The sequence below is a fragment of the Aquarana catesbeiana genome, linkage group LG01 (assembly GCF_042186555.1).
Source record: "Aquarana catesbeiana isolate 2022-GZ linkage group LG01, ASM4218655v1, whole genome shotgun sequence".
NCBI lineage: Eukaryota > Metazoa > Chordata > Amphibia > Anura > Ranidae > Aquarana > Aquarana catesbeiana.
Window position 1 is genome coordinate 201,039,177 of NC_133324.1, and position 22,512 is coordinate 201,061,688.

Sequence of the window (22,512 nt, forward strand, 5' to 3'; positions counted from 1 at the left end):
TTTAAAAGTTCAAAATATGCCATTAATAGACTTAATCGCAAAGATACAATTGAAAAAGAGTTTATCTCTAAAATATATGGCTATTTAATTGGCCAACTCCAGGGAAAAAGGATACCTGTCCAGCTAGATGAGGGTGGGAAAAGGAACTAGGAGATTTACCAGATGAACAATGGCAACATATTTAGGAACAAGTACAATCAATATCAGTTTCACCTCAGCAAACTTGAACGCAATAATACATAATTCATAGGGTGTATAGGACCCCAGTTAAATTGTATTACTGGGGTGGAGGAGATGCATCTGACTGTCCACAGTGTAGGAGAATCTCTGCTGACCTAATGCATATGCTATGGAAATGTCCCAAATTATTTAGGTACTGGCAAAAAATAATTGATGCTTTTAACCGGGTATACCAAATACAGGTACAAAGGGATCCTAAAATATGTTTGCTGGGGTGCCTAGAAAAAGAAACGTACATACCAACAATTAGGATAGCAGTTAACAAGATGTTTATTGCACGCAAGCTAATTGCACAAAAATGGATTTCCTCAAATGTGCCAACATATGAGGAATGTCGCCTACAAGTTAATGACACTGTATTAAAAGAATGGCAGGTTTGTCGAAATAGGGGGTCAATAAAAAGGTTTCATAAAATATGGGATTTGTGACTGGGCATGTCCAGGATGACTCCTTTTATGATAGCAACAGTTGGAACTCCAGGGGTGGATGGTTCTTTTTCAAATTATAGAAAATGTGGGGAAGAATAAGGGAAAGTAAATAGTAGGAGGAGAAAAAGGGAGAGGGAAGAGAGGTGGAAAAAAGAGGAAAGGGAGAGGGAGAAGAAAGGGGGGGGGGGAAGAGGGAAGAAAGGTGGAAAAAGAGTAAGGGAAGAGTAAGTGGGATAAGTTTAGGATATAAATGGATTGTTAAGATCAGGGGTCCTCAAACTTTTTAGACAGGGGGCCAGTTCACGGTCCCTCAGACTGTTGGGGGGGCCGCACTATAGTTTAAAAAAATATGAACTAATTCCTATGCACACATCTTATTTGTAGTGCAAAAAAAAAACAGGAAAAAAACAGTACAATATTTAAAATAAAGAACAATTGTAATCAATATGAACTTATCAGTATTTCACAGACTCCCCTCATTACAGAACCACTCCCAATCACAGACCTCCCCCCTCACCATCACAGACTCACCCCATAACAAAGCCCCCCCATGACAGATCCCCCCATCACAAAGCCCCCCAACACAAACTCCTCTCCATCACAAAGCCCCACATAACAGATTCCCCCCATATCACATACTTCCCCCATATCACATACTTCCCCCATATCACATACTCCGCCATCACAGACTCCGCCATCACAGACTCCGCCATATCACAGACTCCGCCATATCACAGATCTCCCCCATATCACAGATCTTTCCCATATCACAGATCTTTCCCATATCACAGATCTTTCCCATATCACAGATCTTTCCCATATCACAGATCTCCCCCATATCACAGATCTCCCCCATATCACAGATCTCCCCCATATCACAGATCCCCCATATCATAGACTCCCCTCATCAATATTACACTGCCGCCCCTTGTATAATGTCACAGCACTCCCACTCAGCACTTACCTGTATCACGCAGGACGCGAGGCATGGTAGGTCCGGACGGAGGGCGGGACTTTGGAAGTGAGGGGCAGGTGATTGGTTCCTGGGACCGCCCCGATGCCTAGTAGCCAATCACCTGCTTCTTAGCACAGAAGGTCCTTTGTCCGGGCCTGTCATGTTTCCCGTCCTGTGTGATGGAGGTAGCAGAGGGCAGGGGGAGTGCTGCGATGTTAAAGAGGCAGTCCACGGGCCGGATAAAAAACGCTGGAGGGCCGGATTCGGCCCGCGGGCCGTAGTTTGAGGACCCCTGGTATAGATAGGTGTACTTATAGATATATATGACTGTTGGTCTTATTGCAGGGGGGATTTTTTCCCATGGATGGATATAGGATGAGGTAGATAAAATGGGGGGAGGGAAGGGGGGAAAGGGACGAGTTATTTCCACTAATAGTGTTGATGTAATTAAGAGTAAGATAGGCGGTGTATGTGTGTTGTAGAGCTGCACGATTCTGGCTAAAATGAGAATCGCGATTTTTTTTTGCTTGGAAGATAGATCACAATTCTCTCACGATTCTCACGGCGTAACATTATCTTTCACATTGAAACAAAAAAAAATTGGGCTAACTTTACTGTTTCGTTTTTTTTTTTTGTTTTTTTTTGTTTTTTTTTAGTCATTGAAGTGTATTTTTTCCCAAAAAATTGCGTTTGAAAGACCGCTGGGCAAATACAGTGTGACATAAAATATTGCAGCAATTGACATTTTATTCCCTTGGGTCTCTGCTAAAATATATATAATGTTTGGGGGTTCCAAGTAATTTTCTAGCAAAAAATATTAATTTTAACTTAAACACGTGTCAGAAAAAGATTTAGACTTTAAGTGGTTAAATTTCCTGCATTTAAACTTGTTAAAAACTTGGCAGACTGCCTGGATTTTTTCTTTACACAGAAATGTATCCTTTGATCAAGAAGGAAGAATTAGTTACAATGTTTCATGTTACAAACTTGGCAGACTGCCCGGATGTTTTCTTTTGACAGCTGAATGAGCAGATAAGTCTCTCCACTTGATATATGAAAGAATCGACAAACTCATCAGGGGGGTTGAATCGAGATCATGATTTTTTTAACGATTGTGCAGCTCTAGTGTGTTGGCCTATTGGTTCGTGGACTGTTTTTTGTTTGTGTTTTTTTATTTTTTTTACGTGTGTTTAGTTGTTTTTGTTCTAAGTGCTGTAAACTAAAATTGGTGCTAATAAAAATTATGAATTGGGGAAAAAAAACCTCTCACATATACCCAGTTAAGTGAACAGCCTCAGACGATGCACAGAGATGAAACAAATCTCCCTACATAAGTTTTACATGTATATCTGCTGTCTTCAGCTTTATATATTCTTTATACATCGTATTCAGGATTATTTTTTCCTCTTCAGCACTGGGTGTGGATTCTTGGCATACACTGTGTGACATCTGATTGGAAGAAAGGCCCACTTCTCATAAGCGAAGGAAGGAATGTGCAGAGCTGTGCTGTGAATAGACTAGCTGTCTGCTAATCTCTTTATAGCACCCACCACAGGCAGGCTTTATGTCTGTTGTCGGAGAACTTGTCAGAAGTTATCTTGCTGACAACAGAAGAACGGAGCAGCAGAAAGACATGGGACTCGGGGCTTTGGAGAGTGATAAGAAAACACTACAGATATGTGCCTAGGTCAAATTTCATGAATCACTTTAAAGCGGTAGTAAACCGCTGTTTTGTTTTTTATTTTTTGGGGTTTTTTTTTTTTTTTGCAACCTGCAAGGCAATGTCCTAGTATGCATCGCATACTAGGACATTATGTGAAATTTACCTAAGAACAAAGCCTTCCAGCTCTGCGCTGAAACTTCTGAAGGGGCTTCCGTTTTCACCTGGTCTTCCTTCTGGGTTTGCGGACTCCAGCTGTATGATTGCTTGGAGCCGCTGTTTATAGCACAGGACTTTGAAGGAACATCCCAGGTGGCTGTTCCTTCAGAGCGCATGTGCTGTTGACATCACTGGCTGCATGTACTGTAAACATCTCCTAACCGGCACATGTTTAGGAGATATTTAAAGTACCTATAGGTTAGCCTTATTTTTGACTTGCCTATAGGTAAAAACTGTGCCATTGGAGTTTACTGTCACTTTAAAATTGCGCATGTCTGTGAAACGATGACTAACTTTGATATCCAAAATTTTCCATAGGCAACACTTTAAAAGCCCCTACAGGTCATTCGTTTAGAGTTGGCAGTGATTGATAGCCCAACAATTATTGCTGTCACTCCGGCATGAGTGGTGATATGTAACCTGTTTAGTGCAATCAACCTAATGATTCCAAACACTTAAAATGTATGAAAACCCAATCATTAACCACTTAAGCCCAGGAGTATTTTGCTGGCCAAAGACCAGAGCACTTTTTGCGATTCGGCACTGCGTCGCTTTAACTGACAATTGCGCGGTCGTGCGACGTGGTTCCCAAACAAAATTGACGTCCTTTTTTTCCCACAAATAGAGCTTTCTTTTGGTGGTATTTGATCACCTCTGCGGTTTTTATTTTTTGTGTTATAAACAAAAAAAGAGCGACAATTTTGAAAAAAAGCATTATTTTTTACTTTTTGCTATAATAAATATCCCCAAAAAATATATAAAAGAAACGATACGTATTCTTCTACATATTTTTGGTAAAAAAAATCGCAATAAGTGTTTGATTGGTTTGCACAAAAGTTACAGTGTTTACAAAATAGGGGATAGTTTTATGGCATTTTTATTAATAATTTTTTTTTTTTTTTTACTAGTAATGGCGGCAATCAGCGATTTTTATCGTGACTGCGACATTATGGCGGACACATCGGACAATTTTGACACATTTTTGGGACCATTGGCATTAATACAGCGATCAATGCTAAAAAAAAAAAATGGCATTGATTACTGTAAAAATGTGGCGCTGTAGCGGTTAAGTGTGTCCTAGGGAGTGTTTCTTACTGGGGGGGGGGGGGCTGTGTGTGACACGACACTGATCACCGCTCCCGATCACAGGGAGCAGAGATCAGTGACAGTGTCACTAGGCAGAACGGGGAGATGCTTGTTTTACATTAACATCTCCCCATTCTTCCTCACCGTGAGACGATCGCGGGTATGCCCGCTGACATTGGAGACCCACGCAAGCCGCCTCTTAAAGGGCAACGTACAGGTATGATAATCTGCCTGTACGTGCCCTTCTGCCGCAGTATATCTGCGTGAGGCGGTCGGGAAGCCGTTAACCACTTAAGCCCCCGAACCATTTGGCTGGCCAAAGACCAGAGCACTTTTTGAGATTCGGCACTGCGTCGCTTTAACTGACAATTGTGCGGTCGTGCAAAGTGGCTCCCAAACAAAATTGATGTCCTTTTTTCCCCACAAATAGAGCTTTCTTTTGGTGGTATTTGATCACCTCTTTTGGTTTTTTTTGCACTATAAACAAAAAAAATAGCGACAATTTTGAAAAAAAAAAAGCCATATTTTTTACTTTTTGCTATAATAAATATCCCCAAAAAATACATAAATTTTTTTTTTTTTCTCAGTTTAGGCCGATACGTATTCTTCTACATATTTTTGGTAAAAAAATCGCAATAAGCATTTGGTTTGCGCAAAAGTTGTAGCGTCTACAAAATAGGGGATAGTTTTATGGCATTTTTATTAATATATATATATTTTTTTACTAGTAATGGCGGCGATCAGCGATTTGATTTTTTTTTTTTTTTTTTTTACTGTGTAAATGTGACTGGGGTTAACAGGGAGGGGGTGCTGCAGGGGTTAAGTGTTTCCTATGGATGTGTTCTAACTGTGGGGGGGATGGGATATGTGTGACATGACACTGATCACGGCTCCTGATTACAGGGAGTTGTGATCAGTGTCATTAGGTCGAACGGGGAAATGCTTGTTTACATCAGCATTTCCCACTTTCTTCCTCTCCGTGAGACAATCGCTGGTATCCCCGTGGACATAGTCTGCGGAACCCGCAATCACACTCACGGAGCACGCAGCAGTACATGTGGCGGTCGGCAAGTGGTTAAAAACTCATGTATGTTTTATTGTTAGTGAAAATTACTTTTGAAATTACAATAATTTTAAAATCTGCAGCTTTACCTAAAGTATATCTTTTAAACCAGCTTTGAAGGTCTTTATTCAGGCACTGAACTTGTTATAGGGCTTTGGATGAAGACATGAAAAACACATTGCGCAGGCATATTCCATGCATGCATAGAGACAAGTGATGGCTTCAAAGAGGTTTATACGTGGGCAACATAGAGAAAAATTGCAGATGTTCGATGCACCTAGATTTAGTAAACTAAATGTGATTTAGTTAGGATTTGCATAAACTTTAAAGCTAGTGTAACTTTTTACCACTAAAACGTAACCCTTTACACATTACCTGTTCCAAATTTTACTGTATAACCTTAAGTTATAAACTCCTAACACATAGCTCTAATAATTAGGCTCTAGCCCTAAACCTAACCCTGCTTATAAAACCAACCTTAGCCCTTCAATAGCCAGATTTACTTTATCAAGCGTCAAAAGTAAAGCTGCCACATTCATGCAGCTCCGCACTTAGGTCACATTCACACTGGCAATTTAGGCTGGTGCAAAATGTAGTGGCAGAAATCTGAACAAAATGCATCCAGCCGCAATCACTGGATGTGCAGCAATAGCTGTGGCTACCGACGAACTGTCATTATAGTGAATTGGGCTGGTCGCTGCACCTCGCCACTCGGAGCAGGAATCGGAAGTTTCCTGCCGCTACAATTCGCACTGGCCTAAATTGCCATTGTGAATGCTGTCTTATGTGGTAAAAATATACATAGAATCAAGTTTGCTAATGCATTTGCACATATGTATAATGCCCTGTACACACGGTCGGACATTGATCAGACATTCCGACAACAAAATCCATGGATTTGTTCCGACAGATGTTGGCTCAAACTTGTCTTGCATACACACGGTCACACAAAGTTATCGGAAAATCCGATAGTTCTGAATGCGGTGACTTAAAACGCGTGACGTAAAACGCGTACGTCAGGACTATAAACGGGGCAGTAGCCAATAGCTTTCATCTCTTAATTTATTCTGAGCATGCGTGGCACCTTGAGAGTCGGATTTGTGGAAAATTTTATAGCAAGCTCTCAAACTTTGCGTGTCGGAAATTCCGATGGAAAATGTGTGATGGAGCCTACACACGGTCGGAATTTCCAACAACAAGGTCCTAACACACATTTTCCGTCGGAAAATCCGACCGTGTGTACAGGGCATAAGACTTTTCTACTAAGCTAATCTTTCACTTGTATACAAAAAACTATTATATATATATATATATATAACTGGTATATATATATAATTTAAACCGATTGACATACACTGACTGTAACATCGTTTTTCAATGCTTAAAAAAAAAAAAAAATTATCCAGACTGTTTATAATTTTATTTTTTTTCCCTTTCAGCCTTTTATGCCTCTTTCACAAAACAGGCTTGAGTACGATTCGGAGGATAGTCAAGGAAGCGATGATGAGGAAGAAGATGATGATGATGTCTCATTATCAGAAGTCCAGATCCAGGAACACTCCAATCCTAACTCCTATAGGTATACCATGGCAATACAAGGTGCTAAACAGAAATAGAACAGTGTATTTGCATGACCATTTCAGCATAGTTCACATTATAAACAGACTAATGTTTAGAATAGCAACTAGGATTTTTTGTAGCGGTGTTGACCTTAAACCAGTTAAGGATTAGGGACACCTTAGATTTTGGCTGAGCTCAGTTTCACATGTGAAACTACTGAGACCTGCTGTCAGCCTAGGTCCCAACCCATCTAGCTGTTAATTGTAATATGAGTGTGTGTGGAAAAAAAAAAAAAAAATATATATATATATATATATATATATATATACTATGTGTGTATATGTTTGTATGTATGTACAGTTGTGCTCATAAGTTTACATACCCTGGCAGAATTTATGATTTCTTGGCCATTTTTCAGAGAACATGAATAACACAAAAACATTTCTTTCACTCATGGTTAGTGTTTGGCTGAAGCCATTTATTATCATTCAACTGTGTTTTTATTCTTTTTAAATCATAATCACAACAAAAACTACCCAAATGACCCTGATCAAAAGTTTACATACCCTGGTGATTTTGGCCTGATAACATGCACACAAGTTGACACAAGGGGGTTTGAATGGCTATTAAAGGTAACAACCCTCACCTGTGATCTGTTTGCTTGTAATTAGTGTGTGTGTGTATAAAAGGTCCAATTAGTTTCTGGACTCCTGACAGACCCTTGCATCTTTCATCCAGTGCTGTACTGACGTTTCTGGATTCTGAGTCATGGGGAAAGCAAAAGAATTGTCAAAGGATCTGCGGAAAAAGTAGTTGAACTGTATAAAACAGGAAAGGGATATAAAAAGATATCCAAGGATTTGAGAAAGGCAATCAGCAGTGTTTAAATCCTAATCAAGAAGTGGAAAATGAGGGGTTCTGTTGAAACCAAACCACGGTCAGGTAGATCAACTAAAATTGCAGCCACAACTGCCAGGAAAATAGTTTGGGATGCAAAGAAAAACCCACAAACAACTTCAGGTGAAATTCAGGACTCTCTGAAAACATGTGGTGTGGCTGTTTCAAGATGCACAGTAAGGAGGCACTTGAAGAAAGATGGGCTGCCTGGTCAAGTCGCCAGAAGAAAGCCATTACTACTCAAATGCCGCAAAGTGTCCCGCTTACAACATGCCAAACAGCATAGAGACAAGCCTCAAACCTTCTGGCACAAAGTCATTTGGAGGCCAAGGCCAAGTCAACCTATCATTGGCTACAGCAGAATAAAGTGAAGGTTCTGGAGTGGCCATCTCAGTCTCCTGACCTCCATATCATTGAGCCACTCTGGGGAGATCTCAGACGTGCAGTTCATGCAAGACAGCCCAAGTATTTACAGGAACTGGAGGCTTTTTGCCTGGTGGAATGGGCAGCGTTACCACCCAAGAAGATAAAGAGCCTCATCCACAAATACCACAAAATACTTCAAGCTGTCATTGATATTAAGGGGGGCAATACACGGTATTAAGTACTGGGGTATGTAAACTTTTGATCAGTGTCATTTGGGTAATTTTTGTTGTGATTATGATATAAAAAGAGTAAACACAGATGATTGATAATAAATGGCTTCAGCCAAACACTAACCATGAGTGAGAGAAAAGTTTTTGTGGTGTTATTCATATTCTCTGAAAAATGGCCAAGAAATCATAAATTCTGCCAGGGTATGCAAACTGTGTGTGTGTGTATATATGTATGTGTAAATATATATATATATATATATATATATATATATATATATATATATATATATATATATATATATATATATATAATGTGTGTGTGTGTGTGTGTATGTGTATATATATATATATATACACACACACATTTTAACAACATTTAAAAAGAGAGCTTGTACCAAGTATACAGTGCAGCTAGGTATGGAGTTGTCTGCACATATCTGCAACAGATCCCACCCTTGATTGTGCAGGACCAAAACCATTTTTTAGTGTAAACACGCTACTTTCATCACTGCACTTTGGATCGCTGGCTTTTTTTAAAGTGATTTCTAAAGGTTCAGAATTTTTTTTTTTGGTTTTTTAAATAACAAACAAGTCATAATTACCTGCTCTGTGCAATGGTTTTGCACAGGGCAGCCCCAATCTGCCTCTTACGTCCCCCGGCAGCAATCCCGGCTCATGCTCCCAGAGTAAGTTGCTTGCTCTGGGGGAACTTATGTGAACTCACTCCCGAACCACCTCTGTGTGTCTGAGACACACAGCACGTGGCTTGGGCCCCACCCCCTGCTCCCTCCTCGCTGCTGTAATTGACAGCAGTGGGAGCCAATGGCTTCCGCTGCTGTGTCTCAGCCAATAAGGCAATAAGGAGGGAGAGACTTTGGAGAGCAGTGGGCTCCTGTGCACAGCGCTCGATCGAGATGGGGCTCTAGTAATGCCCCGTACACACGATCCAATTATCGGACGAATGATCGTCCGTTTTTTTTTTTTTTTTTTTTTGCATGCTAATCTCACGTCGAATCTGATGAGTTTACTAAAGTCACGAAAATTCTCGTACGAAAGAATAAAAGTTCGGAAGTGATGTCATGTGTTGTAATGCATTTGTATTGCATTTTTAAACAACAGCTGTACTGTTGAAATCCTTGCGATCTGGCATCATACAAAAAAAATTTCCGTGCATGTCCGATAGAATAATATCGGATATACTGTCCTGATCGGCTCTCGAAAGCTCTGTACTAACGATCTGATTATCGTACGTTCGATTCGAATGCAACATTTTTCGTATGATTTTCGGATCGTGTGTACGGGGCTTAAGTATTAAGGGAGCCTGAATGGAGAGCTGCACACTGAAGGTTTTTTACCTTCATGCAAAGAATGCATGAAGGTAAAAAACCTTCAGCCTTTAAAGCCACTTTACATGTTCCGGAACCTCTGCCATGGCATCTCTCTCCCTTTTTCACATTTTGTTTGTTTTTTTTTTTTTTTTATATATATATTTTATAAGATGAATGTTTGTTACTTTCTAATATGTAAACATTTAAAAGAAAAAAAAAATTTTTTTTGTTTTCTTTTTGTATTTTTGGTTGATTTTTAAAGCCAATTTCATTTATAAATAAACTTTGTATCAGAAACACACATTTTTTGTGTTTCATGCCATCGCACTCATGGGGAGGCTGGGGTTATTGAAATCTGTCACTCTCTTAAAACCACTGAATAAGCATTCTGATGTATGGTGCCTCATAAATGGACATTAGTAAGTTTATTGCTCAGCTTGTGGCCCATATCAGATTGTGAACAGTTCAATTTTTTTAAATTTGCATATGTTGTCTTTACCTTCTAGCTGGGCTCTGATGCGTCTTGCAATGGTACAATTTGTCCTTCAGAATTTGAAAGGCTTTTACCCGTTGGCTGGACATGACCTTTCAGGTAACTTTAAGAACTGATGTTTGTACTACGTTAAAATGAAACTACCAGTGTGTGTTGATGCTCAGATGGGTCATAATAGGAAATGTTATATTGTTTTTAACTCGGTGTGTCATTGATAAGTGATGAGTAGCCTGTTGATCAGTTTCGTTGCAAGGTTCTTAAGGAAATCTGTTTTCTAAAGGTTCATCGGTCATATTAAGAGTATGAACCCCCTGTGATTCTCATCGATTTTATAGGCACTATTGCGGCAGAAGGGAGGTTCAGCTTTTGAGTTTATGGTCCGTGATAATGAAGCATAAAAAAAAATAAAACAAAGAAAAAAGGGGGCCATATCTCCACTCGCACTGAAGAAGCTGGCAGCTCAGTGAACTCTTCATTGCAGCACCTTTATTGGCTACTTATCAATGCACACAGTGTCTAAAATGATAACATGTTTCGGCCACAACAGCCTTCCTCATAGCATTGACTATACTATGATGAAGACTGTTGTGACAACGCGTTAGCATTTCAGGCACTGTATGCCTTAGCATTTTAAACACTATATGCGTTGATATGTAGCCAATAAAGATTCTGCAATGAGTTCATCGAGCTGCCGGCTTCTTGGATGTGAATATGCCATATTGGGGAATAGAACTTGCCAGCCTGAGCACCAGTTTCCAGCCACTAAAGTCAGATTAAACAGTCGAGTTAGGGTATGCTATTTTTAACCATCTTTCAAGTATCTGACCTGGGAAAAAAATAGTTATCAGAGACTGAATTTCCTTTTGATTCTTACAGATCTTCCTGTAGCCTCACCCCTCTGTCATGCCACTCTCAAGACTTTGCAGAGGTGGGAACAGGTGCTCCTTCGAAGGCTTGAAATTTATGGAGGTCCACCACAGGATTTTATTACCATGCCAAGCACAGACGAGGTTCTGTCTGCTGGACCTGCAATCTTGAGGCACAAAGCATTGTTGGAGCCAACAAATACACCTTTTAAGTTGGTATTCTTGCAGCTAATGCAAATTTTCCTAATGTTCTGTAAAATGCTCAAACTTAGTGATAGGTAAATGGTTGGCATACAACTGTTGAAAATCCTCACGGATATATTTCATACATAATATTTTGAGTAATGTTTAATTGTTTTCTTGTATATATGTAAAAGAAAAAAAAATTCAGGCCTTAAAGCATTCTTAAACCCAAAACCGAAAATGTCATATATTGCACTTTACCAATCATTAGATGTGGTGGCAACATTAGTTTACCCTGTTTTCACTTGGTGATCTGACCAGTAACACACTACCTGTATTGGAGTGATTGAACTCTGGATAAAGGAGAATAGGGGCACCATTGGACCGCAACATTCTTAATCTGGAGTAGGGAAATGTTGGATGTACTAGCAGGTTTAGATACACTAACAAATTGAAGCCAGACTCCAGCTTACACTTTATATACAGTTACAGCATACAGTCTTTTTTCCTTTTGGGATAAAGGTTTTATATAAATAAAAGCTGGTCATTGTAGTAAATGGTTTGTCTCAACTCCGTAACTGCTGCATCTGCGGGACAGCTTGTTTTGTTGAAAAACAGCAGCTTTACTGGCAAGATCACCAGGTGAAAATAAAGGAAAGAAAGCCTAAAAAAGAAAACTGATGCAGTCATCGCATCTAAGAATTGGTAAGTGGCAGTATAATGTTTGCTTTGGGGTTTAATACCACTTTCATTGGGTTATCCAGTTCCACATAAGGGCTGTATTTTGGAGAAATGCATATACTTGCACAAAGCTGATGTATACCTTAGATCAGTAGTTCTCAACTACTGGGCCTCGGTCTCCTTTTCTGGAGATTGAGTCTTTTGTCTTTTTTCTACACCTTAGTATATAGAGATCATTTTAATAGGCTTTTTAGAATCCATTCACACTTTTTCAGTGAGGTGCGTTGCATTAACCACTTAAGGACCGAGCCTCTTGTTTACACTTGTTGTTAACAAGTTAAAATATTTTTTTTTTTGCTAGAAAATTACTTAAAACCCCCAAACATATATATTTCTTTATTGTACATCATGGGACACACAGCCTTAAGTAATTACTTAAGGGGTTATGGGCCACCTTCAGGTGTTGACACTGGTATACTCAATACAGGAACTTCTCTCCCCTATATAACCCATCCTCCTTCCAGGAGTACCTCAGTTTTTTCGCCAGTGTCTAAGGTTTTGGTCACGAGTGAAGATGTGCTCTGAGGAGCTCCAAGAGGGATCCATGCTGGATTTAAATTTCTCCATAGACCGGATCCATCCAAGCCACTGAGGCCACATGATGGTACCCGGGCCTCGCATAGAAGATTGAGGTTTTGCCTGTAACGTTTCTCTTTTGAGGGCTGGACCCCAGGAACCAGGACCTCTTTTTGGTCTTGCTACATTACCTAAAGTTGCTCCTGAGGGGTTCTATACAGGTCCAAAGGAGTGGAACCCCTATTATAGGGACCTGGTCTTTGAAGGTTTACTAACCCAACCCGTCGTGATGGGTAAAGTTTGGATCTGTCTATTACAGCAGATCCTGCAGCGAGGATAAGGTAAGGGAAGAAGCCCAGGAACTGTAAAAAGTCCACCTATGCCTTTTTCTTCCATATATGTAAAACATTGTATGCCTTAAAGATATCTACACTAGAGGTAGATTACACATACCTTGGTACCTTGCTTCTCAGCAGCTCTGTGTCCGGCTATAACAGCGTGTGTGGTCCCAGCAGCCAGAGGGGGGAACAAATGGCATTTCCTCTTCTGAGGGAACTAAGTGGGGGTACAGCAGTAGTTCATAATGACATATTTTATGTATAGATGGCCCCTACTAGAACAATTATCTAGGAACCAAACACCACTGCTGATAAAACTACCCCCCCCCCCCCCCCCATACCCCTCTCCTCCCGGAGAGGTGCGGTGGCGGCTTCCACAGTTATATCTATATATATATAACATCAGACTTGCCTTTTTATTTGAACACTATCCATGCATAAGTTTGTTGCGCCCCAGCCTTGTATTACAAGGCAGCACATTCTCTGGCAGGTGTCAGACAGCGGGTAATACAGCCATAGCTTGGAGGCTCTGATGGCCATCGCCCCCTCCTCTTCTTCGAATGCCGTCCGCGCATGTGGACTATTGTAATTTTTTTTTTAACAAAGAGGGGAGCGGGTATTGCAGAGGGCTATGGTCTAAAAAGTAGGCGGCGCCGTGTGCAGGACGTAGCGTCCACGTGGAGCACACGGTGCATACACTAAGGGCGGAAGACGCTAAGGATGCCTCATCAGGCTCTCACCTGAGGCACAGACGCTCTCATTGTCAGAAATCTCTATAACTTTAGAGAGGAAGTCTGACACACCTAAGGGATACAGGAGCGCTGGGCATGTAAGGGATGTATACAAGAGCTCCCTGCACAACAGGCCCGTGAGTTGCTGAACTACCAAAGGCATTATGTTTTGCCATAGACTCTATTCACCAGGCGTCCCGCCTTGCGCTTGTGCTAGTACACATGCGTAGGACCCTTTGGTTAAAAAATCGGTCAGCTGAAGCACCATGCAAGAAGCTTCTGACTAGTTTCCCCTTTCATGGGGAGCGACTATTTGGCGATAATTTGGATAAATACATCCAAACGATTTCTAATGGAAAGAGTACTCTTTTGCCGGTCAAATGAAAGTATAAAAATCCTTCATTTAAACTGACTTTTTCTTTTGCGCCAGGGGCATCTAGAGGAAAACCTCAGGATCAGGTCCAGGCTCAAAAGAAGACCTGGGGCCAGAAATCTACAAAGTAGAATACTAAAGCATCATCATGAAGAGGCGCCCCCCCTCACCAGAGTGGGGGGAAGACTTCTGCAATACTCAGAAGTCTGGCAAAAAAAAATTCAGGACAGATGGGACATCTCCACAGTATCTCTAGGATATAAACTAGAATTTCGGGAGTTTCCACCATCTCGTTTTCTGAGATCAAACGTTCCCAAAGATCCAGGGAAAAGGCAATCTCTGTTTCAAGCATTAGACCGATTATTGGCTCAGGGGGTGATCATACAGGCTCCCACATAAGAGCAAGGTTTGGGGTTTTATTCAAACCTGTTTACGGTACCAAAACCGAATGGAGATGTCAGACCCATTCTAGATCTAAGGAATCTAAATCAGTTCCTGAAAATTTGCTCCTTAGGCATGGAGTCGATCAGGTCAGTAGTTTCTATCCTACAAGGAAGAGAACTTCTGGCGTCCATTGATATCAGGGATGCATATCTGCATGTCCCTATATTTCCCGCTCACCAAAGGTTTCTGCGTTTCCAAGTAGAACAGCAGCACTTTACGTTTGTAGCCTTGCCCTTCGGGCTAGCTACAGCACCCTGGATGTTCACGAAAGTACTGGCCCCACCTCTAGCCAGGTTAAGGGCACAGGGCATAACGTCTTGGCGTACCTAGACGATCTATTACTAATAGACCAGTCAGTGGCTCTTTTGAAGCAAAGTGTACACATTACAACCAGTTACCTGGAAAGTCTGAGTTGGATTCTCAACCTAGAGAAGTCTTCCTTAAAACCACTAAGAAAGCTGGAGTATTTAGGCCTGATTATAGACACAGCCCAGAAAAAGGTGTTTTTGCCTCCAGTAAAGATCAGCTCCATATGAGAGCTGGTGCGGATGGTCAGTTCAAAAAGAAATCCCTCAATTTACCTTTGCATGAGGTTGTTAGGAAAGATGGTGGCTTCATTCGAAGCAGTTCCCTATGCCCAGTTCTATTCAAGAATGTTGCAAAACCGTATCCTGTCTGCTTGGAACTAAACGATCCAAGCTTTGGACTTGCCAATGCGGCTGTCCCCAAGAGTGTCCCAAAGCCTCAGTTGGTGGTTACTAACCCAGAATTTGCTGAAAGGAAAATCCTTCAGACCAATTATCTGGAAAGTAGTAATGACAGATGCCAGCCTTTCAGGCTGGGGAGCAGTACTAGAGAAAACGACTGTCCAGGGACAGTGGTCAAAAACCAAAAGAGGCTTACTCATCAACATCCTAGAGATTCGGGCAGTGCGTCTGGCTGTGAAAGCCTGGACTTCCAGGTTAAGGGATTGTCCTGTCAGGATCCAATCTGACAATGCCACGGCTGTGGCCTATATCAATCACCAAGGGGGCACCAAGAGTCTCTCAGTGCAGAGAGAGGTGAACCCTATTCTAACTTTGGCAGAAAGGAATGTTCAGTTCCTGTCGGCAGTCTTCATTCCGGGAGTAGAGAATTGGCAAGCGGACTACTGAAGTCACCAGCAGTTATTCTCAGGGGAATGGTCTCTTCACCCCGACATTTTTCGGGCTATTTGCCAAAGATGGGGGACTCCGGACATAGATCTTCTAGCGTCCAGATTCAACATGAAGTTGGTCAACTTTGTGTCCAGGACAAGGGATCCACTCGCATACGGAACGGATGCGTTGGTAACCCCGTGGGATCAATTCTCACTGATCTATGCATTCCCCCCCTATTCAGTTGCTACCACAGCTTCTTTGCAGAATTAAGCTGGAAAGAAAGCTCACAGGGGCCAATATTCCATCCTACCTTACGAACGCTAAATATAACGGCCTGGCTATTGAAACCCACATTCTTAAAAAACGTGGGCTTTCCGGGTCAGTTATCTCTACTTTGATTAATCCAAGGAAGCCAGCGTCTAGAGCTATATATTATAGAGTCTGGAAGGCTTTAGTTTCCTAGTGTGAATCCAAGGGTTGGCATCCTCTGAGATATATCATAGGCAGAATTCTTGCCTTTCTACAATTAGGCGATTAAATTGGCCTCGAGTACCATTAAGGGCCAAGTCTCAGCCTTATCGTTCTTATTTCAAAGACCGCTTGTTACGCTTTCTTTAGTCCCGGGTTTCATGCAAGGGGTGATGCGGATTAATCCGCCAGTTAAATCAACTTTGAGCCCTTGGCACTTGAACTTTAGTTTTGTCAGTGTTACAAAAACAGCCTTTTGAACCGATACAGCATATTCCCTTAATCCGTCTGACAAGGAAGCAGGTGTTCTTGGTTGCTATATCCTCAGTAAGGACTTGACTGATCTTTCATGTAAAGAGCCATACTTGATTATTCATGAGGACAGAGTGGTGTCATGCCCTCGTCCAGATTTTTTGCCAAAAGTGGTCTCAGGTTTTCACCTGAACCAAGATATTATCCTGCCATTGTTTCTACCAAAACCACGTTCCAGGGAAGAGAAGTCACTAGGAAGAAAACAAAGAAAAAACTGCGCTAAACCCTCATAATGTGTGATAAGGTATATGTGAAAAAATACCGAATAAGAATGTATATATAAAATCATAAACAAAAAATATGACACAAAAAATCCCAAATATTATTTGACAAATACAGAGTGCATATAGATCAAAAGGTGCCAAAAGCACAAAATAGTGATATTAAATTAATAAGCAGCAAAGTCCCCCCTTGGGACAAACCGCTTGCTGAAAAAAAGGTATCTCCAGTCTGGTTCTGTGCCTGGGCACCACAGGCTGTGTGCGTCTACAGGTCTGTGACTTGGGTTGTGGTACCCCCCCCCCAATACATGCCCGCGGTATACCGCTAGAGTGATGTCCGGATGCCGGTTGGATACCTGGATTCAAGGTCCTGCATGTGCCTGGTTTGCCTGCCATCTGCCACGCTACATAGAGGGATGCTCCAATACCCGCTGTTCATCTGGTCCTTGGTTTACTGACGAGCTTGTTGAGCTTACTATCTGGTAAGCGTGTATTCTTAATGGTGGAGGATCACTGCAAGGGGTGTTTTCCCACTTTCCACTTTTACACACTGATCCCTATGAAGAGCTATCAGGGGACTCTTCCCATCTCCTTAGAAGATTTTCTGTTCTGGTCTAAGGACTTTGCTGCTTATTAATTTAATATCACTATTTTGTGCTTTTAGCACCTTTTGATCTATATGCACTCGGTATTTGTCAAATAATATTTGGGATTTTTTGTGTCATATTTTTTGTTTATGATTTTATATATATATATTCTTATTCATATTTGGTGTTTTTTCACATATACCTCATCACACATTATGAGGGTTTAGCGCAGTTTTTTCTTTGTTTTCTTCCTATTGTTGTGTATATTGCACATTTGAACTGCAGCTTTCTTTTGTTTTGGTTTTTTTAGCGCGGTGGTTTTTTGTTTTATAAGAGAAGTCACTACATTGTCTTGATGTGGTGAGAGCAGTGAAAATCTATTTAAAGGCAACTGCTCTGATTCGTAAGACTGATGTCTTATTTATTCTGCCAGAGGGTCTTAAAGGACAGGCAGCATCGAAATCCTCTGTCGCTAAGTGGATTCGGCAAGTTATAATTCAAACTTATTATTTAAGGGGTAAGATTCCCCTTTTTCAAGTTAAGGCGCACTCTACCAGGTCGGTTAGTGCTTCTTGGGCAGTGCGTCACCAGGCCTCCATGGCTCAGATCTGCAAGGGCGCAATTTGGTCTTTAGTACATACATTCACAAAATTTTATCAGGTGGATGTAAGGAGGTATGCGGATATCGCCTTCGGGCGCAGTGTGCTGCAGGCAACAGTATAAGTCCTCAGGTCTGGGGGTGCCCTACGGGTTGTCCCTCCCCTCAAGTAGCATTGCTATGGGACATCCCATTAAGTAATTACTTAAGGCTCTGTGTCCCATGATGTACGATAAAGAAAATAGGATTTTTATAACCACTTACCTGTAAAATCATTTTTTTGGAGTACATGATGGGACACAGAGGTCCCTCCCCTCTTTTTGGGATTTAAAGCAGAAGTAAACCCATCCATAAAACAGTTTCATTTCTGGCACGTGCCGGAAATGTAACACTCCCATTGGTTGTGCTCTCAAACTGTCAAACCATCCAATGGTCGGTGTCATACCTGATCACATGTGCAGCATCATGGCAGTTGTAGATTAAACAGATGCAAAGATGGCTGCTTCCTTGACTAAAAACGATAGGAGGGTTTACTTACACTTTAAGTATATTGCTTTGCTACAAAAACTGAGGTACTCCTGGAAGGGGGAGGGGTTATATAGGGGAGTGAACTTCCTGTATTGGGTATACCAGTGTCAACACCTGAAGGTGACCCATTAAGTTATTACTCAGGCTCTGTGTCCCATGATGTACTCCAGGAAAAGGATTTTACAGGTAAGCTGTTATAAAAATCCTATTTTTTTTTTTTTTTTTAACACCCTAGAGAATAAAATTGCGGTCGTTGCAATACTTTGTCACACCATATTTGCGCGGCGGGTCTTACAAGCGCACTTTTTTTGGGAAAAAATACACTTTTTTTAATTAAAAATAAGACAACAGTAAAGTTGGCCCAATTTTTTTTCATATTGGGAAAGATAATGTTACGCCGAGTAAATTGATACCAAACATCTTACGCTTCAAAATTGCACCCGCTTGTGGAATGGCGACAAACTTTTACCCTTAAAAAATCTCCATAGGCGATGTTTAAAATTTCTGTAGGTTATCAGGTTTGAGTTACAGAGAAGGTCTAGGGCTAGAATTATTGCTCTTGCTCTAACGATCATGGCAATACCTCACATGTGTGGTTTGAACACCGTTTTCATATGCGGCGTAAAAATCCCTTGTAATAGAAAAAAAAGCATGACAGGACCTCTTAAATATGGGAAAAGACCTCAGATCTCATATTTACACTAAAATTATATATATATATATATATATATATATATATATATATATATATATATATATATATAATTCTCCTGTTAAGAGCTATGGGTGGAAGTGATGTTTGATGTCGCTTCCGCCCTCCCATGCTATGGAGCCGAGCAGGGGCCATCTTCCCCTCATTCGGCAGCCAGGCATCCACGGGAGAGGACGCAATCGTCTCCGCCGCTATCGGCGGGTCCGGTAAGCTGTGGAGACTGGAGCACGGCGGGAGGGCATCTCTCCCGTCGCGGATAAAAGTAATCCTGTGGCGAATCTGCCACAGAGGCCACTTTTATTCTAAAGGGAAACGCACAGTGTTCCCGAAAATACCAGGGTTATGGCTGCCATAACCCCGGTATTTAGCGCCATAGTACCGACGTATGGGTACATCGTGTTGCATGAAGTGGTTAATGTGCGTCAGCACATTGTGGAGCCATTCATTTTTAATAGCACCCCAACACAGCTCCAACACGTTTGCATTACAGTGCACAGCTTTGCAACCATTGTGTATTTTGGTGTGTTGTGTCGGCAGAAATTTTGTTTTGTTTTTGTTTTTTTGATGCATTCAGAGCTCCTTTACATTAACGTGAAAAAACACACATTAATGCAACCCACCAGGGCATCAAGTTCTGAATGGGCCCCGAATACACAGCATGCAATCACTTTCCACTAGCTAGTTACATTTTAGGCTTTAAACAACATATTTTGGTTCAGTGTTGGTAACAACTTTAACCTTTTAGGTCTTTTTAATTAACATATTTTCTGCTATTTCGCTGTTTAGATCCAAGCACTCAAGTACCTTGCCAGTAAAGAGGCTGTGGCAATATCTAGTAAAACAAGAAGGCATCCAGGAAACCTTTATAAGGAATATTTTTACAAAGAAAAGATCTTTGAATGAGGTATGTCTTTAAGCTTTTGTGAAGTCATTTTCTTTTATAATTAACAAACATGTTATACTTACCTGCTCTGTGCAGTGGTTTTGCACCAAGCGACCCCAATCCTCCTCTTCTCGGGTCACCCTGCCGGCGCTCCTGGCTCCTCCACTTCTCAGTGTGCCACCATAGGAAGCCGCTTCCTATGGTGGCACACCTTCAGACTAGAGACACAGGCAGCGAGGCTCAGCCCTGCACCCCCTTTACAGGATTTGACTTTGAGAACTTGCAGGAAATTAGCACTTCTAAATGTATTCTGGTTATTTTCATATGGCTTTCAAATTTTCAGACGGAAACAGATCAGGGTTGTTCAGGAGGAAGAGCAAGAATAATCCACAAAGAATCTGACATAATTACTGCATTTTCAATAAATAAGGTATGTTCAGTGCATTAATCTTCTCTTCTTGACAATGTTATTAACTCTTTGCTAATCAGTTTTTTTTTAAATCTAACACTTGTTCTTTTTGTGCATATCAAAGAATAGTAGTAAAATGTATTTTTTAATTGTACATTACAGGACAGACTATGGCTTATACGGCTGTCTGGATCACATCCAGGTGATTGGCCACTGGCAAACAAAGTTGTAAAGATAACCCTAATATAACTCCGCCCCGTCCCAGCATGCTTCAGTTTTTTTGCTAGTGTTCTTGGTTGAATGGACATCGTCTCTCTTTTCTGAGAGAAGCAAACCATTTCCTTTTTAATTGTTTTATTTTTCCGTTATTTTTCCTAGCAAGTTTACTAGCTGCTATTGCAGTTTTTCACCTTACACCTTTCCAGATCGGTTGGAAAGATGCAAAAGTGTAACTCAAGCCTCACGCTCTCACCTGGGCACGTAGTGCAAAGTGAGGAGTTAGCCACAGGAGTGGTCCATCTCTCGGTTGGTATATTCTCGAAGGGGTTTTCAGGTACTGGGTCCTGTAGGAATGTACCCATGGCCCTGGACCTTTATAGCAGTCTGCAGGTGACAACACGTGTTGCATTAAGTGCCAAGGTAAGCACCCATGAGGTATACAGTGCGTGGAACAACATTAAAGGGTACCCCCATAGTGAACTGTCTGGGTACGGCTCCCAAGGTTTACGGTGGGTATGCCGATCTGGATACACTGCTTCTGTTTGTGGCATTAGACGAAAGTGAGGCACTGATTGAAAAATAAACAACTTATTAGCAAAGCATGATTTCTCTGTGGAGAAAAAGGAGGTCCATCAACCTAAGACACTAGCGTAAAACTGAGGTTTCACGGAGTGGGGTAGAATGATAGGGAAGGCACCCAGTGGGTGTGTCCCTAAAGCATGCCAGTGTCCAATCACTTAAAAGTTCGAGCATATAACTCAAGGTCGATAAACACTTTGGCTGTGTCCTGTACGGTACAATTAAGATGGCCTACTTTTTTTTTTTTGTATCATTTGTATATTGTTTGTATTTCTTTGATAGGGTTAGGCAAATATTAAGATTGAGGTTGAGGCAAAAAAGTGTCTATGTGATGGGACTTAAACAATTAGCTAAACTTTTTATAGTACTTGCCTTTAGCTGCCTGCATGAATAACTAGATCTGTTTTTATAGCACCATGAAAACCTGAAATTTGAGGTCCTCCATTATGCAAATATGGACTCCTTGTTACTAAGTTGCCACTTTGACCCATTTTCTTTTGTGCACTGTCATTGGTTGATGAAACTTCCCAGTAAATTTAGAGGTGGGCGTGTGGCCTGTAGCAGGGAAGCTGAACAATTCATCTCCTGAGTTTAACGTAAACTTTGGGGACGTACTAAACTGCATATTGGGATGATGGGATGATTGGATTATTGGCTGCAATACTGAGACCTCTCACTAGATGTCAGTGTACTATATACACATATATATGGTAATGACTGTTGTTTCTCAAAATATGTTATTCTTTCCTGCAGTGCTTGATACAATGTTGCAAGAAGCAGTTGCTAATGTTTAACTCTTCACTTGCTGATATATATGCAGCTGTACAACAGGATACAGAAGTAATGTAAAAATTACATTTGACCTGTTTTTGATGGGAATATGGGTAGAATTATTATTTCTCATGGGGATTATTGGAGGAATATCATGTTAACACCCGACAATGAACATATTTAACCCATTACTAATAATAATATGCATATACTTTTTGTACATGGGGATTATGGGTGGAATATTGTAGTTAGACATACATAGGAATATATTAAACCTATTTCTGATATGAAAATGCATATAATGATTTTTCTACATGGGGATTATGGGTGGAATATTGTTTATAAATATACATAGCAACATATTTAACC

The 22,512-nt window shown here is 41.0% G+C and overlaps 1 protein-coding gene across 2 annotated transcripts in view; it reads left to right on the forward strand.

The window, feature by feature from the left end:
- DMXL1 (Dmx like 1) overlaps nt 1-22,512 on the forward strand; it is a 268,508-nt gene that overhangs the window by 203,598 nt on the left and 42,398 nt on the right. For both annotated transcript variants that reach the window (XM_073624666.1, XM_073624667.1), the window contains 5 exons: nt 7,091-7,230; nt 10,539-10,624; nt 11,402-11,603; nt 20,069-20,186; nt 20,509-20,595. In XM_073624666.1, coding sequence (XP_073480767.1) covers nt 7,091-7,230; nt 10,539-10,624; nt 11,402-11,603; nt 20,069-20,186; nt 20,509-20,595 — 633 coding nt within the window. The remainder of the gene's footprint in view (nt 1-7,090; nt 7,231-10,538; nt 10,625-11,401; nt 11,604-20,068; nt 20,187-20,508; nt 20,596-22,512) is intronic.